This window comes from Pseudorca crassidens, chromosome 4 (genome assembly GCF_039906515.1).
Source record: "Pseudorca crassidens isolate mPseCra1 chromosome 4, mPseCra1.hap1, whole genome shotgun sequence".
In the NCBI taxonomy this organism is placed as follows: domain Eukaryota; kingdom Metazoa; phylum Chordata; class Mammalia; order Artiodactyla; family Delphinidae; genus Pseudorca; species Pseudorca crassidens.
The window spans coordinates 74,545,447-74,564,025 of NC_090299.1; the positions used below are offsets into that span (position 1 = coordinate 74,545,447).

Sequence of the window (18,579 nt, forward strand, 5' to 3'; positions counted from 1 at the left end):
TAAAGGCTACTATTAACTCCGCATGGAATGAAATGGGTCTGCTGGATCAGCAGAGACCTCCTCTGCCCAAACGTTCACCTGCTACATGCTTTGGCTGACAAGACAATCAAAAAGATCCAGAAGATGTTACTCACAGAGGAAACTGGGTAGGGGACATATGGGAACTCTCTGTACTATCTTCTCGATTTTTCTATAAATCTACAAATAGTTCCAAAATTAAAAGTTTAAAAAAAAAATCCAGGAGGGCATGGTGACAAGGTTTCTCACTGAGGGGAGAATGTTAATGATCAAACACTTGGATCCCAACTAGATCTGTGGTAGACATGTTGTTATTTCAAAATGCAATTAAATATTCCCTCACTAAAGATCCAACACCAGTGTGCCATTAGGAAGGAGTTTTTAAAACATCTACATCAAATAATCTACTCACTTTCTTATACTCAATCAATAATTCGTAAGTGCCTCTCTGAGAAATTAGCCAGCACACGTGGATACAGAGATGAAGTCCCTGCACTTAGGAAGCTTACATCTACCATTATTATCAAAATAAACAGAAAATTACAATTCACTGTAAGTGTCACGGTGGCAGTACGTATAAGGTAACGTGAGAACACAGAGAAAAGGAATCTAATTCTCAATGAAGTCCAGGGAAAGTGCCCAAGAAGCAGGCTTTTAAAAAGTCTGACCACATTGCAAATTATACCCTGACTATGACTAAATTAAAGATTATATAGTTTCTATAAATACATAACCGAAAGAAAATCCAATAAAAATGTCTGTGGTTTAAAAGCATATAATTATACCTTTATTCAAGTTGCTTAACTTTATTTTTTTAAATTATAGTTGATTTATAGTATTATTAGTTTCAGATGCACAATATAGTGATTCAATTTTTTTTATAGATTACACTCCAAAGTTACTACAAAAGATTTTACAAGGTTATTACAAAAGTTATTTATACTTTAAAGTTATTACAAAATAATGGCTATATTTCCCTGTGCTGTACAATATATTCTTGTTGCTTATCTATTTTATACGTAGTAGGGGTAATCCCATACCCTTATCTCGTCCCTCCCCGCATCTTTCTCACCACGGGTAACCACCAGTTTGTTTTCTTTATCTGTGAGCCTGCTTCTGTTTTGTTATATACATTCTTTCGTTTTATTTATTAGAACCCACTATTCAATCTTATCTTAGTCATATCTTAATCCTATCGAGGATTTCTTTCCCTGGCTTTTTTCACTACGTAAATATATTTTTTAAAATTAATTAATTAATTAATTTATGGCTGTGTTGGGTCTTCGTTTCTGTGCGAGGGCTTTCTCTAGTTGTGGCAAGCGGGGGCCACTCTTCATCGCGGTGTGCGGGCCTCTCACTATCGCGGCCTCTCTTGTTGCGGAGCACAGGCTCCAGACGCACAGGCTCAGTAATTGTGGCTCACGGGCCCAGTTGCTCCGCGGCATGTAGGATCTTTCCAGACAAGGGCTCGAACCCGTGTCCCCTGCATCGGCAGGCAGATTCTCAACCACTGCGCCACCAGGGAAGCCCCATAAATATTTTTTTAAAAAGAGTCCTCCAGAAAATTCTGTCCTTTTCTCTGCCCATAGTAGTTTACTTACATGTTGCTATAATCTCACTGTTTATTCCCGAACAATTTTTAGACGTTGGGCTAATCACCTATTGTTTGAGCTTACTTGTAAAGAAAGCCCCTAGAGAAGCAGTAAAGCCAAGTCATTTTCTGTGTGACCCAAAGAAATTAGCAAATTACTTACTGCCTGGCTTTCAGAAACAAAATACCCTTTTAGAATCTGGCCTTTTTAAGTATAGAGTCCATTCTCTTTACAAAGTACAAAGTAGCAGAGTAATCAGAGGGAAGGAGATACTGCTTTTCAACATCTCTTGAAAGAGATCCTTATAGAACAGTTGACTCTGCACTGTTATACATTTTCAAGAGATGGGCATTTTAAGAGTAATTTATAAGTAACTTCAAAATATTTACACCACAAGCCCCACTGTAAGCAGATAAGTTAGGGGTCCCCTGGAGAAAGAGAACCAGGAATAGCTTTCTTGACATAAGAGAAGCCATTTTGTAATCTAAGCCTGGCCACAATGCTTGCCCTGATCTCAGTATTTAATGATCTGAAGGGAACAAAGGAATGCAGGGAGAGAGAAAAGGCAGGCAAACAATAGTGCAGGGATAAAGCAGAGTCCTAGTTCCTTCTCAAAGGATATACATAATAATACATCTGAGCTCTGTAGGAACCAAGGCCCCCCACCCCAAGTGGAGGATATAATGATGATGCTGACCTTTTCTGACTTCAGCCAAGTAAAGCTGGGACTCTGTCAACGTTTGCCTCACTTCTATGCTGAATTCTCCTCTGCTAAAGCCCCTTCCTGAATATGCATGTGCCCTTAGCTTAAAACTTCCCCAATTTTGCTGCCTGGGGAGACACTACTTTGTGAAGGATCCCCCCACCACCACCACCACGTGTTCTCCTTACTTGCTGCGAGTTATGATAAATCCTTCCTTCTCCCAGTCTTTGGCTTGGTTGGGTCTATTGGCTTGGCACCCACCAAGAGGCGAACCCAGTTTCTGGGTAACACCATCTTAGATAAGAACATTACATATTCAATAAAAACTTCAAATTCATAAGAACTGTCAATTGTAGCAGAGCACCTAGCATAGTACCTGGCAGAGCAGATGTTCAATAAATATATGTTAAGTAAAACAGCAAATACATAATTCAGGTATTCACCATTCTAATCAAAATTATAATTCTTTTCGAATTATCTACTCTTTTGATATTAATAACAAATTGAATATGGCCATTAAAATATTATCAACTCAAGCCACAGAGCACAAAAGTTCTTATCTATTATTTTCAGTATGTTCTTATAAGTCATTCTTTTGAGAAAATTATTATTTAGCTGCAACAAATATCTCAGTAGAAATTTAGTTATTCTCAAGATAATTTCAGTGATTAAGCAACATCTTCACCACGCTGATTAAAAAGTTAATACTGAAAACTCAGCATGATAATAAAGAGGGCAAGAAGAATAGAGGTTAGGTGAAGTGGTAGTTGGATATTTAGTCACTATAGATTAATGACGGACCTGAGAAAACACAGACATACTAAAACAAGAGACTATTTAGAGGTCGCATCCCCGCTCCAACCGCTGTTCAGCACTGCTCTGAGGGGTCCACTGCTTAGTGCTTTAAAATGTTTAGAACAGGCATTAAATAAGAAGATCACAGGATTTTTATACTTACTGGTAAATGTTCAAGTAATGAAGTTACACTCTCAGACACATATATTATGCTTCCATCTGTCATGATTGCTAAAAAAAAACCATCAAGAGCCTGAAATTAAACATAATGGTCAGTTAAATGAAAAGAAAAAAGTATTTCACAGGACAGAAATAAAAATCTAAGATAAATGACAAAGGACTTAACTGCGGAAATTTCCAGAGCACTGTCAAAATGCTAGCTTTCCCCCTTACAATACCTTAGTATCTATCTTTGTGCATTTTAAAATGCTTCTGGAAAAAAAAAATCACTCTATGGCCATTATTGGATGATTGGTTTCTAAAAGGTAGAAACAATGTTCTACCTTTACCATGTTATTATACAACAATGGCCTTATTTGAAGATGTTAATATCTCCGAAGCACATAGGCCACCAATAATATGTCTTCGGCACACAAAAGAACACATTACCACCTTCGGATATATTAACAGACAGATATTATGTACAGACTGAAGCACAGGGAGATACATGGGGAATAAAGTGAAAGGGAGTAAGCTGAAAAAGTAGGCTGAGGTCAGATCATGACAGGCCTTGAATACCAGGGCAAGACATATGGACTTTTTTCAAGAGTGGTCTGGAAGCAGTGTGTAAAATGGATTTAGAGGAAAAAGTGAATTAAGAGGAAAATCTCAGTGGCCTTCAGAATAGTTGGGGAAGTTAAGGAGAATCCAAATGAAATTAGCAGCAGTAAGAATAGAGAAGGAGGGACTTAGGCAAGCATTAAGAAATGTGATGTTAGGGTTCAGGAGAGAAGTCAGCATAGGGGAACAATACTTAATAATAAAGCAATCCTGGGACTTCCCTGGTGGTGCAGTGGTTAAGAATCCGCCTGCCGATGCAGGGAACATGGGTTCGAGCCCTGGTCCGGGAAGATCCCACATGCTGCGGAGCAACTAAGCCCATGTGCTACAACTGCTGAGCCTGCGCTCTAGAGCCCGCAAGCCACAACTACTGAGCCCACATGCCACAACTACTGAAGCCTGTGTGCCTAGAGCTCATGCTCTGCAACAAGAGAAGCCACCGCAATGAGAAGCACGCGTACCTCAATGAAGAGTAGTCCCCACTAGCCACAACTAGAGAAAGCCCGTGCACAGCAACAAAGACCCAACCCGACTCAGCCAAAAATTTTTAAAAATAATTTTATAAAATAGTAATAATAATAATAAAGCAATCCTGTATTCACATATCACAAAGTTTTTCATTTGAGAATCCTAGGCACCAAAGTTGCAGCTGAAGAAATGAGATCTGCAAAAGAGAGGAGAATGCCAAAGACAAATCCTTGGGGAATAATCTATTTATGGGAATGAGAAGGAGCAAAAGCACCAGAGAAAATGACAAAGACAGAATAATACACTGTTGTCAATGAAGTCAATGGAAGAAAGAATGACAAAGTGAATGAGGAGGAAGAGGGATGGTTCAGGATAACATAGAATCAAATAAGACAAGGAATGAGAAAATGAGGACTGAATTTTGGTGACTTTTAAGAGTAATTTCCATAGGAAGGTGAGTCACACTACAATGAGTTTAGAGATGGGTGGATGATCAGAAGTCTATTATAAACCACTCTTTCTTCCCTTCTAAAGTTCATGAAAGGACACATTTTGAGGGGACAAAGTATCAAGGGGAGTTATTTTTTAAAAAAGTAACTGAAATATATTTGCAGGCTGAAGGGAAAGAAGATGCAATAGAAAAGATGTTGAAGATATACAGCAGAAAAGATACACCATGAGAGGAGTTCCTCTTCTCCTATCAAAATAGTTATCACAGGGCTTCCCTGGTGGCACAGTGGTTGGGAGTCCGCCTGCTGATGCAGGGGACACGGGTTCGTGCCCTGGTCCGGGGGGATCCCACATGCCATGGAGCGGCTGGGCCTGTGAGCCATGGCCACTGGGCCTGTGCGTCCGGAGCCTGTGCTCTGCAGTGGGAGAGGCCACAGCAGTGAGAGACCCGCCTACTGCAAAATAAATAAATAAATAAATAAATAAATAAATAGTTATCACACTAAATTTGAATTTCTTGTTTTAGGGTTCTCTCAAAAGATACAATCTCTAGTGAGAATTATGTATAACTCCTCCAATACTGTATCTGCAGCACCTAGCATATGTGTGGCCCGTGGCAACTAAAAAATAACCTGTATGTAATTTACGGATCTGAGAGTTAGAGTAACCTCCCTCCAAGTAACTGCTGAGGTACGTGTTGGAAGTAGGGAAAAAGGCATCCCCCACCTCCTCTTCTATTGAGGGAGACGTTTGGATATCAGAAAGTACTTATTTTGAGTAGATGCCTGTTTTCTAGAATGGCTCAAACTCATTCTTGGCTAATGTAAGGGGAGGGGGTGAAAATCTTATACTTTAAGCAAATTCATGAAATTTTTACAAAAACTCCTTGGTACAATAATGCTGGTATTATTTCCTAAGGAAAAGGGTCAAAATGATGTTAAGAAGGACATGCTTTTCTCATGTGAAGCTAGATTGTGTCATCTTTGAAAGCAAATTACTATTTTCTATGATGATCTCTATTTGCTAGGAATTAGGATGCAACTCTCTTCTGTGAAGAGAATCAACTAAAATCAGAACTCTTAATGACTTGATCCCACTCCCAGAACCAGAGCCTGCCCCTTCCTCCTTCAAAGCAGGCAAAGATTCAGCAGAGAAAAGCCTCCACCAGCATCTCACCAAGTCTTAATTAACACAAGAAGGGATCCAGGGCTCAAACTTCTTTTGAGTGGAGCAATCTAATTTCCCAAGAAGGTAAGCAGGTACACCAAAAACTGAAGGGGCCTTAGGGAGGAAGACTCAAGAGATGTGGAAGGAAGATCAAGACACAGAAGGACATCCTCATACCAAGACTGAAGACCTTGAAGGTTATCCCTTGCCCACGTTGTATGATACGAGGGAAAGGGCTCATTAGTTAAAACTCATCTTCCTATTTGACATCTACTTTACCCACAACAAAAGGCCTGTGTAAACCTTCGCTGTTTCCTTAGTGGGTGTTTAATATGGGAAGACTGGATGGAAGTTCTAGGGAAGGGGACAGAACCACCTTGTGATGAGGCAGGCAGGGCACTGGCCCTTCCCTTGTAGATTACTGGAGAGAGCTGTCGGCTGCCAAGGAGAAAGAACTCCTTACAAGGAGATGACTTCACACAGAGATGACCCTGCATAGAGGTCTGGTCAGGGTAAACTGCCCTGATTTCCTTGGCTACTCTCAACACCCCCAGCAAGGGTAGCAAGGAATATTCCTTAAGCAACAGAGACAAGAGGAAGAGGGACGGGTGGCAACGGAAGAATGGAGAAAGACAGCCAACACATAAGGTATAAGTGAATTTTAAGATCTTAGTCTGAGTTCTTGAATTAATTAGCAATCTGACCAGACAGGCTGCAGCCTCTCCAGGCCTCATCCGTAAAATGAAGAGGTTGAGCTGAATGACCCCAACTCCTCTACTAGCAGCTCTAACATTCTACGATATAGCCTACATCCGAAATTCTGCTGAAACGGGTATCCAGACTGCCTAACTGTAATCTTATCAACATGACCAGCAAACAGTAACACAACTAGGTTAGTTGGACTCAGGTTACAGTACACACATTTATACATATCCTTCAATCTTGGCAATATGAACTTAAAATGCATATTCACTTAGTAGTTGTAAATATTCACTAAAAATCAAAAATATGCTTGACATATTGAAAATAAATAAATGTAGTATCTTTCAGGAATGTAATTTTAAAAGCAGTGAGGATAATCATGAGACAACTAATTTATATTCTCAAAATTAACATGTTTAAATTTTCTCTGTTGCATATTATATATAATGTTACAATCTCTGGACTCTATTTTTAACACTTATCTACATATGCACTACATGTGTCTTGGCAATTAATTTAAAAAATCTGTTCATTGTAAAGACAAATTTGAGGACAATGCTTTCCGTTTAGCTTATTAGTGAATAGGTAATTTACCTTGCTAAGATTCTTAAGTGTGGACATTACATCAATTTATGAATTTATAAAAAATTTTTCATACCAATAAAGCAGGGTACATAAATAGCTTATGATTAACACAGAAGATCTTATTAAATGATTACACTGAGAAATAATCAAAGAAAAAATTAAAGAGGAATTAAATGAGTTGATTTCTTCTTGTGGTTACAGACATTAGCTTGTGTGTACCCTTTCATAAATGTATTACTTCTATCTAAAGAGATAATTTCAGACAATGGCAAACTACCTTTAAGAGGAGAAAAAATTTAACAAAATTGGAACTATTATTTGGTTTGTAACTTAAGTGTCCACTAACTTAAAGAGTTGACTGCTGGTTACTAAGCTAAAAGTCCTGTGCCACGGCTAGCCTTCACTGAAAACAAGTCTCATGAGTGGCAGTGGGCACAAGGGCTGGGGCCACCGGGACCAGAGGCTAGTCTTCCTGCAGTGAGTCCTAGCTAAGCTAATTACTGTTTTATTTTGAGCAAATTTCATAATCCCTCTGTTCCTCAATTTCCTCATCTGAAAGTTAGAAAGGGATACTAATAGTTTATCTTCAGAAGAGTATTGTGAGGATTCACTGAGGTAATATGTGAAAAGTGCTCAGTTATTTTTCAGATTTTAAGCACAACTTTAAATATATATACAATGCATTTATACTCCAACAAATTTTCATACAGTAACATTTCTGCTGAATAGGTAAAGACTTAATTAATCCAGCAATTAACTGTTCCACCTAAAGTATAAATAGAAAAATAGTTCATTAATTTGCAAAATAATGTTGCTTTAGGCTTTGGTCAATATACAAAGACACTTGAGACATGGCTATTACATATACATACACCACATTACATACACCACACAGAAAAATGCTTAAGTTCTAAAATAACAGACCCAAACAAACAGAATGAGAAATGTAAATTATTTAACCACCTCTATATATTCCTACCTCAACTGCTTTCCTCTACTTCTTCCATGTCTACCTTCTGCATATGTATTTTTCTTGTCCTTAACTGTTACCACCAAAGTATACCACCTTTGTTTATTGTAAGTTTTCATGGAAATCTGATACTGAACTCCGTACTTTGTGTGCATAGATGATACCTTATTAATGTAAATAGGAAATGATCAAAAAGTAAAAAAGTAAAATAGATAGGTATGAGTGACTCAAAATTTTTGTGGATTTTATAATTGATTGTATAAGTTATTAAGTTTTGCAATTCTAAGCAAATATGACCTGAATTGTTTTCAAAAATAATTTTGTCGCAAAAGAACATCTACTTATTTCGTTTTAGAAGTTTCTATTTGAATTGAGAAAAGTTGCCTTTCAATGTATATTTCATTATTTTAATATTTTCAAACTACTTCATTTATTACCATTTTATGTTGTATTTAGGTGGATTTTAATTTGTTAAAAAAAATCTTACTGTCTAGTAGAATACATTTCAAAATAATACTTAGTATGTGATGAATAATATATTTTATTTTTCATTTGAATGTTACTGTGGTCCAGGTAGAGAACTTGGTAGTTATAGGTTTCTGACTTTTATTAAGCCTCTCAAAAATTCAGATGTTATTGAAACCACAAAGATTTGGCATTATTTTAGTACATAGTACTATTTCCTTATAATACTTACATCAGTTAATTTTAACTGAAGAGATAGTTGACTGACTTACACTGAATTAAGATTTTTCAATATTAAATTAATATTGTTAAAACTATACTAAAATTGGTAACCCCCATGATTTCTCTTTTAAGGAAAATAAAACTTTTCAAAAATTAAATCTGGACATACCTCCAGCATTAATTGTGTAAACTCTTCATTACTAAGGAATGTAGGTTTCCAGTCCTGTCGAATTTCACTAGCATCTGACTGTGCAGTGATTTCTGTAAACAGATTGACACATTAGCCGTATAGTCCAACCACAGGGAGAGGGTGGTGGTACAAAAGTCCTACAAGTTGCCTTCCCTTCTCCCACTCTAAACCATAGTCAATAACATTCATTGGTCTAGGTAGGTTATCAGGAGGTCCAAGTTTGAGGATGAGGAAATATTTGAGCTAATGTAGCAAGTTATCTCCTTGGATTTGCTCTCCTGAAAATACCAGTCTCTTTGGATTTTCTTTGGGGAGCTCTGAGAACCTGTATTGCTGACAGGCCTGAGATTGCTTCCTGCTTTACACAATGACCAAACAAGAATCAGAACAAGCAGATTAGACCAAGCATTAGGAATATGTTCTTTTTCTCCTTCCTTTCTTTGCCATTCAAACGGTAGCACCTAGAGCAGACATAAGGACGTGAACCTGGAGGAAAGGAGCCAAGGAGATCAGTCAGTCTGCTTTTAAAAAAGAATGACTTTATTTCACTCCAAAAAAAAAAAAAATTAAAAAAAAGAATGACTTTAGGCCTGCCTATTGCCAGGCAGAAAGATTCTTTCCAGTCTAAGGTATTCTATTCTTAATTAATCAAGGAGACTAAAATAAAATTTTAGGCAAAAACTTTATAGTAATAAACCCAGAGTAATCCTGCTTAGTGACCTCTGGTATGTTTTCTTAGTGGTAGGAAGCTGGTCAAAAATTTGCAGATCCCTGGCTTAAGGCATACATTTTAACACAATAATTATAGTTTATCTTGCAACATACTTCTAATGGATTTAGTTATGAGAAAACTATTCATAAATGATGAAATGTGAACTATTTAGGTAATATTTTTTCATTTTTAAATGCAGACGTATTAAAACAAACAAGTAAAATTAAAATCTATGTCACAGAGCTTACTCTACAAAATATACTCTACCTTGCAGTGAAAAAAATGGACTAAGTTGTTTTGATTTTTCTATTACCAGATATATAAATATAGCATATTAAACTGGCACCCAAAATTTGGCATATTGGAAATGCCTGTACTAGATATGAAGAGTAACTGAGAAGTATAGCTACTAATTCTGTGGAACATAGTCATGCTTTTCAAATTCACATTATATACACTCAGAAAAAAGGACTTAAATCCATAAGCAAATTCCATCAAGTTTAGTTAAACCCAGGTTTATTTTTAGAGTAAGAAGTATATAAGAATCACCTTTCAATTTAAGGTAAATTTTTTTGGTGTGAGAATCATATACCCAATTTTGAAAAAAATATCTAAATGCCAAAATGAATCCTCTATTGTCAGGGATAAATAATTATGCATGCATATTATTTCATTTCATTCAACAATCATTTACTGAACTCCTACAATGTCTGAGGAAGGAGTGTGCTATCTAACAAGGGGCCCTGAAGTTAGTGAGAATACTATTTGTAGAGATAAAATGTAATGATAATGGTGGCAATAAAAATGAAGACCAGCAATTTTGAGAATAATCAACAAAACTGGCAACTGTGATACTGTACTACAGAAGATGAAAAAAATGCAAAACTCTTCTCAGGCTTGAGTCCCAGGGGATTGAAAGGATAGTGGTGTGAAAATGGAAAAAGGAAAGATGAGAGAAACAGACGACTTGACAAATGAAAATGAATTCAACTTCAGATGCGTTGAGTCTGAGGACACGTAAAACAAAGACCCAGAAGTTACCTGGAAAAAAAAAAACTGAAAAGTTTGCATCTAGAAATATAGATTTAGTAGTTTAAGAGAGAGGCAAAACCAAGGGAAGGAGCATAGAGAAAGCAAGGGCACAAAAGACAAGACCTTGAGAAATGTCATGTTCAGAGGGCAGAAAAAGAAAGAGGAAAGAAGTTAGCTCAGTTGGGAGGGGGAGGTGAATGAAGAAGTACAGTGTATCTCAGGCCAAGGGAAAAGGAAGCCAGTGGAGGATGGATGAAAATTTCCAGTGCTTCAGAGATGCAGAAGAGGATGAAATATAAGAAAAAGCTACCGATTTATTGGTAGCAGAGGGGGTAGGGGGTCATGGCATTAATTAAATTAACAAAAAATAATTTTAAACAGTGGTGGAGCATAAACCAGGCTAGTAATGTATCACAGAGTGAGCTAGCAATAAATAGAGGCACTAGTTACAAATTCTCTTTCTGAGAAGTTCTGCAGTTTCATTTCCATCTGAAAAAGAAATGTCCTTTTACAAGTTTTTCACCTATTTTCTATTAAGTAGCATTTATTAAGTACCAAAATACTTAACATTCTTTAAAATTTTCTTTTCATGACTTATTTACTCAAAGTGATTTTCTTTGATTAACAAATAATCACTTTAAAACACAGTGTTTTTATTTCCTAGATATACACTGAAGCAATCTTTTAAAATGACATATAAAGTTCTCATGATCTGACTCTTGCTTCTCTTTCAAATAGACCCATAACTTTCCAACTCAAACTATGCTCCGGTTAAACTGAACTCTCCCTGCTTCTCTGGTTTTACACATGCTATTTCCTCCATGTGAAATGCTGTTTTTCTTAAGCTAACAGGAAGTCTCAGTTGAAAAATTAACTGTTTAAGACTTCCCTGACACATTCTTTCCCCTGTGTTCTCACACAAAGTTTACAGTTTACGAGCACTACTCACATTATAATTACTTGCATTGCAATTAGCTGTTTATATGTTTGTCTCCCTTGGCCTGAGTTACTTGAGGGCCAGGACTGTTACCCTGCACCACAAGAATCTAGGATATACTAGTAGGCACTAAATACATGTTTGTTGAATGAAAGAAAGAACATACCAGGAAATCTTTAAAAAAGCAATTATTTCCTTTTCTTAAAAATGGTTAGGAAGCATACAGTCTCAAGCCATCACTGCCAAGATTTCATCACATTATGCTTTAGGAGACAGTCTGTTATTATTCAAAAAAAAAAAATCCATTTTACAAAGTTAAAAATGTACCTTTATGTTTTCGTAAAAAATCAATGCTCTTCTGTAGAACAGTAGATTTGTCCATCTTTCTAGCATTCCCAGGAAGCATGGATCCCAGTTCTTTAATGAGAACATTAAACTGATCTCTACGTTTCTTTTCAGATTTGTTTCTAGATACTCTGATGAAATAAAAAATTAAATAACCAGTTTTCAAACAGTCCATTTAATTACACAAATAGTTTAATACAGTGCTCAATACAGACACAACCACAGAGCATGTACTTCTGTCAATACAGATGGTAATAAATATTTATATCCTAGGTTACCAACAATATACAGTTAATCAGGGCAATAATTTTTCTTCTTAGTTTAACCACTAAAGAAGCTTTTACATTTTATGCATTCGGCATACATGTTTTTATGAAAATGTCAGTAAGACAAACTACATTCAAATCTCAGGTTTTATTTAATCTAATATTTACCAAGAATCTGTATTTTCCTTATAAGGTTATTATGAATATTACTGAGATACAGTTTCTGAAAGCACATATAATGTGTAAGTCCAAATCATTAAAAATTATTGAATAGGAGAAAGTTATCCATCTCCTGTAAGTTTTAAATTATAAACAGAAATCTAAAAATGAACATTTCCCTACCCTCAGGCTTACCCACACATTCTTCCTCTTTATTCCTCCATCCCAGCCTCCAACACAGAGCTGTAACCACTCTTTTGCATAGCTGTCTCTCCACTGGGTTGTAGGCTTCTTGATAACAGAGCCCCAGTTTTTTCATCTAAGCACTTAAGCATAACACCTAACAAACAGTAAGCACTCAAAATATATGTGCTAAAGGAATAATTCCCACTGTTCTATGTGAAGCAGTAACTAGAAGCAAATTCTTAGTTGTACTGAGAACTCTTGAGATAAATAAACACAATTATTTACAGAGCAATTAATCATTCCATAATACTTCTAATTACCTGCTTTGTGAAGTCAGATTTTAGAATTCAACTTTAGAAAGTACACTACTTTCCCAAAAGATCCCCAAAGGTCAGAGGATAATTCTATTAATTTAATTTAATTTTTTTCAGTAAAGGAGCATTTATTCTGTATTAGTACTGGGAAAAAATACAACTGTTCAAACCTCTCAAGAAACGTAACAGAAATTAACTGACTCCCTCACCAAACATTGAGTGCTTTGTTATAATGACAGAGACTGTGCTAATAAGGACTAGGGATACTACAGAAAGATAAGCCCTTTCAAGAAATTCACCTAATACCTATGGAACCTCCTTAAGTGTGCCGAATTGAGTCATGAAGGCTAAGTGAGAAAGGGATGGTGGCAGGGTGTGAGCAGGGCATTCCAGACACAGGAAACTTGCACAAAGATGAAAACCTAACAGGAATTCCCTGGCAGTCCAGTGGTTAGGACTCCGCACTTCCACTGTAGGGGGCACAGGTCTGATCCCTGGTCACGGAACTAATGTCCCTGCATGCTGTGCGGTGCGGCCAAAAAAATAAAATAAGGGCCACACATCTATCACAAGTAGTTCAGCATGGCTCATGTAGCTAGTGTACAAGCTTTCTGTGCCCAGCTATGCTGGAGTTGGGGGAGGAGGGTGGGTGGCAATTAGGAATAATAAGTACTGGAAGAAAAAATCATGAAGTTTTTATGCTACACAAAAGGATTTAGTTTAATAGTGAAAGCCATGGGAAGGCACTAAAAGGTTTTAAGCAAAGAAATGACTGACATGAACAGAACTCCTTATTAAGACCATTCTAGCACTAGAGTAATGAAAAGATCAGTGCTTGGCAAAACAAATTCATATAACAAATACTACTGGAAATTTACTGTATGCAAAACAAGACTGGAGGCCAGATGACCATGTGTAATATAACTTGAGATACTAGTTTCGGTAGACCAATGGTTTGGGGAGAATTTAAATATGGTGAAATTGCCTGTTTGACATTTTAAAGGACACATACTAGAGGAAGTTAGACATACAGATCAGTTATATTCCTCTAGAAAGGAGTAAGTAGGAAATAAGTAACTGAGAATTATTATATATGAAATATCTGAAGACATGGGTAAAATTTAGAGCCATTATTTGTTGTATATAAGTTACTACTGGAAATTGTATATAACTGTATAAATGTTGTATATAAGGCACTACTAGAAACATACATGAAATTTCATTTAATTCCTGCAAAGTAGACTTTATTATTTTTCATGTTACAAGTGTGACAACTCAGGCATAAAAGAGAATATGCCCAGGATCATACAGTTACCAAGAAGTAATAATTTAAAACAGGCATCTTAACTCCAGCATAAGAAATATACACAAATCAAGTATCACTGCCAATTCTACCAGTGGATCACACCCATTAAAGCAACTTTATTTCATGTTACGTTCAGGTTGGACGTATTCAGCCCTTGTGATGACCTCAGTAATAACAGGGCACAGATGTCAGCGTTCAACATGGTCCATTTAATTCTGACAGCATTATTATGAGGCCTTCTCTTTCTCCAAGGTTTCCCACAGCCATAGCATTTTTGGTCCCCTAAAAACACGATCAAACCTTCAAAGTCTCTGTGAACAGAATACCCTTAGCTCACCTTATCCATCTCTAAACTTGGCCTTTAAATCTGTCCAAGTTAATGCCTCAAAGTTCTGCCTCTGAAGACCTAAATAGACATTTCTCCAAAGAAGATATACAGACTGCCAACAAACACATGAAAGAATGCTCAACATCATTAATCATTAAAGAAATGCAAATCAAAACTACATCTCACACCAGTCAGAATGGCCATTATCAAAAAATCTAGAAACAATAAATGCTGGAGAGGGTGTGGAGAAAAGGGAACACTCTTGCACTGCTGGTGGGAATGTGAATTGGTTCAGCCACTTTGGAGAACAGTATGGAGGTTCCTTAAAAAACTACAAATAGAACTACCATATGACCCAGCAATCCCACTACTGGGCATATACCCTGAGAAAACCATAATTCAAAAAGAGTCATGTACCACAATGTTCATTGCAGCTCTATTTACAATAGCCCAGAGATGGAAACAACCTAAGTGCCCATCATCAGATGAATGGATAAAGAAGATGTGGCACATATATACAATGGAATATTACTCACCCATAAAAAGAAACGAAATTGAGCTATTTGTAATAAGGTGGATAGACCTAGAGTCTGTCATACAGAGTGAAGTAAGTCAGAAAGAGAAAGACAAATACCGTATGCTAACACATATATATGGAATTTAAGGAAAAAAAAATGTCATGAAGAACCTATGGGTAAGACAGGAATAAAGACACAGATCTACTGGAGAACGGACCTGAGGATATGGGGAGGGGGAAGGGTGAGCTGTGACAGGGCGACAGAGAGGCATGGACATATATACACTAACAAACGTAAGGTAAATAGCTAGTGGGAAGCAGCCACATGGCACAGGGATATCGGCTCGGTGCTTTGTGACCGCCTGGAGGGGTGGGATAGGGAGGGTGGGAGGGAGGGAGACGCAAGAGGGAAGAGATATGGGAACATATGTATATGTATAACTGATTCACTTTGTTATAAAGCAGAAACTAACACACCACTGTAAAGCAATTATACCCTAATAAAGATGTTAAAAAAAAAAAAAAGTTCTGCCTCTTCATTCAGGCAAGACTGATTATTCCCACCTTATCAGTGACTTTCTCTCTACCCTGAAATATTTTATAAGAACCTTCCCCCACTAGATTGAAGTTAAGGGAAAGGAGTTATATCCAATATATTTTTAGCTTCAAATTCAGGTCTTTTAATTTCCTTGAATAAAGTTGTATATAGCGTTCCTCAAAATCTTCTTCCCAGATATATTTTAATCATTCATTTAAGAATTTAGCAGTTTATCTGGTTATGTGAATATTCTTCTTATCCCAGTACCTTTTTTTTTGCTAAATACAGACATTTAGGAACTACTACTTATTACATGTTTATCTTTTGTATCTGTATGTAATGCTACTACACTCTCTACCCTCATGTCTGAGCACCCAAGTAGTTCAGTGTGGCTGGAAAAAAACCATAAAGTATTTACTGCTCACCCTCAATGACTACACACTTGGCTGCAATGCTCTCTGGACCCTCCCTCCTGATACTGTAATTACCATCAAGGCCCGTATCTAAGGTCAAGCCCCCACCATCACCACCATGGCTCTAGATCCCATCCTGTCACCTACTTGATGATACCTCTCCATCAATTCTTCCCCCCCACGCCTACTCTCCACCACCCACTTTCCCTTCTGTTGGAGAATGGAGGCATGTCAAAAGACACAGAAGCCCACCCAGAAAGACCTCCCAAAGGCCAAAGCTGGAACAAACTGAGCAACAGAATAACATAGCACTGAAGTATAACCTAAAGTACAAAATAAATCATGAGTCCATACAAAATATACATGAGTCCACAGAGATATAAATAAATGGGAAAGAGATTTCTTTTTTTTACAGAAGAATTTCAAATATGTGTAGATATCCCTTCCTATGAGAGGTGAAGCTTAATTCCCCCATCCCTACTCTAAATAAATTATTTCCAAAGAATAGAGTGGGTTAACAGAAAAGAGTAACTACAATGGTAAATCTAGGCAAACCCTGCCTTAGTCGAGTGACGAAGGCTAACATCCCCAGTGATGTCATGTAAATATTATGTGCCATAATATGATGTGGTGAGAAGGGCACTTTTAGAGGATAATTTAATTTATAAACTACACACTGATACTCTAACCTCTTCCACCTTGCTAACATATCTAAGTTCTTAAGGCAGATAGATTTTGGAAATCACTGATTTACTATTACATTTATTTATTATTCATTTATTTACTATTTTATATCTGAAGTTGAACTACCTTTTTGCTTTGTCCTTGTCATCTTCTTCCACCAACCCATCAAAAATACTACCATCGTCTCTAAAAGAAAAAGAAAGTGGATAGAGAAAATAAGAGAGCAGACTCACTAAGCAACAGCAATACTAAAACAACGTATGAATGAAATCAGTTACATCCTAGGATTTTTGTAGAGTTATGGATTGCATAAGTTCAAACTAAGTAACTACTAACCTGTTTTCTAACACATATAGACAAAGTTCAACTATGTTTTACATTTTAAAAAGTTTATTACAATAAACAAGAATTTAACTTTACCAGAGGTTAAATATCTTATTCCAAACTTTTAGTAACAAGTGAAAATCTATAGAAAGTCAGTATATTTGCCATTATACAAAATGATTCATTTGAAATTATTTTTAATTATAGTAGCACATTTAAAAAACATTTTCTGAGACATTTACTTTATAAAACACAAATCACTCAGAAACATCACAATATCTAGCATATTAACTTATACTGATATATTTTCACTCAGTACTGATTCATTTGACAAATATTTGTTAGCACTCATGTACCAGGCTCTGTTCTGGACATGGTTACAGAGCAGTTAATTAGACATACAGATCCCCACTCTCATATAGCTTATTTTCTAGTAGAAACAAATCAACATGAAAATGTATGAATTTTATTATTTTTTTTAAGGGGTGATGTTTTAATTACTAGGTGGTTACTTTAGTCTGAGTGGTTAGGGAAGGACTTGCTGAAGTGGGGACGTTTGAGCCTGAGATCTAAGCGACAAGAAGGGGTTGGTTATGGGAAGACCAAGGGGAAGAGCATTCTAACAAATGAAACCAAGAGCACTGGTGGCTAACTCCTTAATCTAAGGGGCAACAGTAAATAGTTGCAAGAGATAGGAGCTTTTACATGAACTCACTATTCACTTCTTTAACCACATCTTTCTGTGGCCTATAAAGTGCCTACGAGCCCCACAACTGAGACCATCTACAAATCTCGTATCATAGAGGTTCATGAGTAGACTTTTGGGGTTCCATGTATATGATGAAATTTATAAAAAACTCTGTATGTAAACGTACATTATTGAGAAGAGAGTCCATAACTTTCACGATATTCAGAGAGATAATGAACTCATATTAAAAACCACTGCTTTATGTCTGAACACCCAGATGTTGTCCCTACAGGTCATACTGTCTAGAATAGGAAGTGACCATCATTCAGAAGCATAATGCCAAAATCATATTTAATCTTTAGGAGTAGTGAAGAAACATCCTTTCTGAGGAAAAGACTACACATAGATTTCACCTGAAACTATGGCACAGCCCACATCCATGGCAGTGGCAGGCAGGCCTCCCTGAGGAAACTCCTTGCCCCTTAAGTCTTAAGCTCTGATAGAGTACATACCTTCACTATTTACCTCACAGAAAAGGGAGGAAAGCTGTCCCTAGATGTCAAAGTCACTTCTGTGCACAACTCTAGCTACAAAACTCCTAAAGAATCCCCTATGGAAGAATCACACATTACACTATAATAAAAGCACAGGAACTATAGGAACTTTAGTGTCAGACCAATACAGGTCATAACTCCACCTTATTACTTACTATGTGACTTTAAA

At 36.7% G+C, this 18,579-nt stretch overlaps 1 protein-coding gene across 25 annotated transcripts in view; it reads right to left on the reverse strand.

The window, feature by feature from the left end:
* The window catches only part of CLOCK (clock circadian regulator), a 135,344-nt gene that overhangs the window by 43,910 nt on the left and 72,855 nt on the right, over window positions 1–18,579 (reverse strand). For 24 of the 25 annotated variants that reach the window (XM_067736054.1, XM_067736052.1, XM_067736040.1 and 21 more), the window contains 4 exons: window positions 16,971–17,030; window positions 12,116–12,264; window positions 9,087–9,178; window positions 3,272–3,361 (listed from right to left, as the gene is read on the reverse strand). In XM_067736054.1, coding sequence (XP_067592155.1) covers window positions 3,272–3,361; window positions 9,087–9,178; window positions 12,116–12,264; window positions 16,971–17,030 — 391 coding nt within the window. Of the gene's footprint in view, window positions 1–3,271; window positions 3,362–9,086; window positions 9,179–12,115; window positions 12,265–16,970; window positions 17,031–18,579 lie in introns of those variants that run through there. The other variant, XM_067736058.1, reaches the window with a different exon arrangement.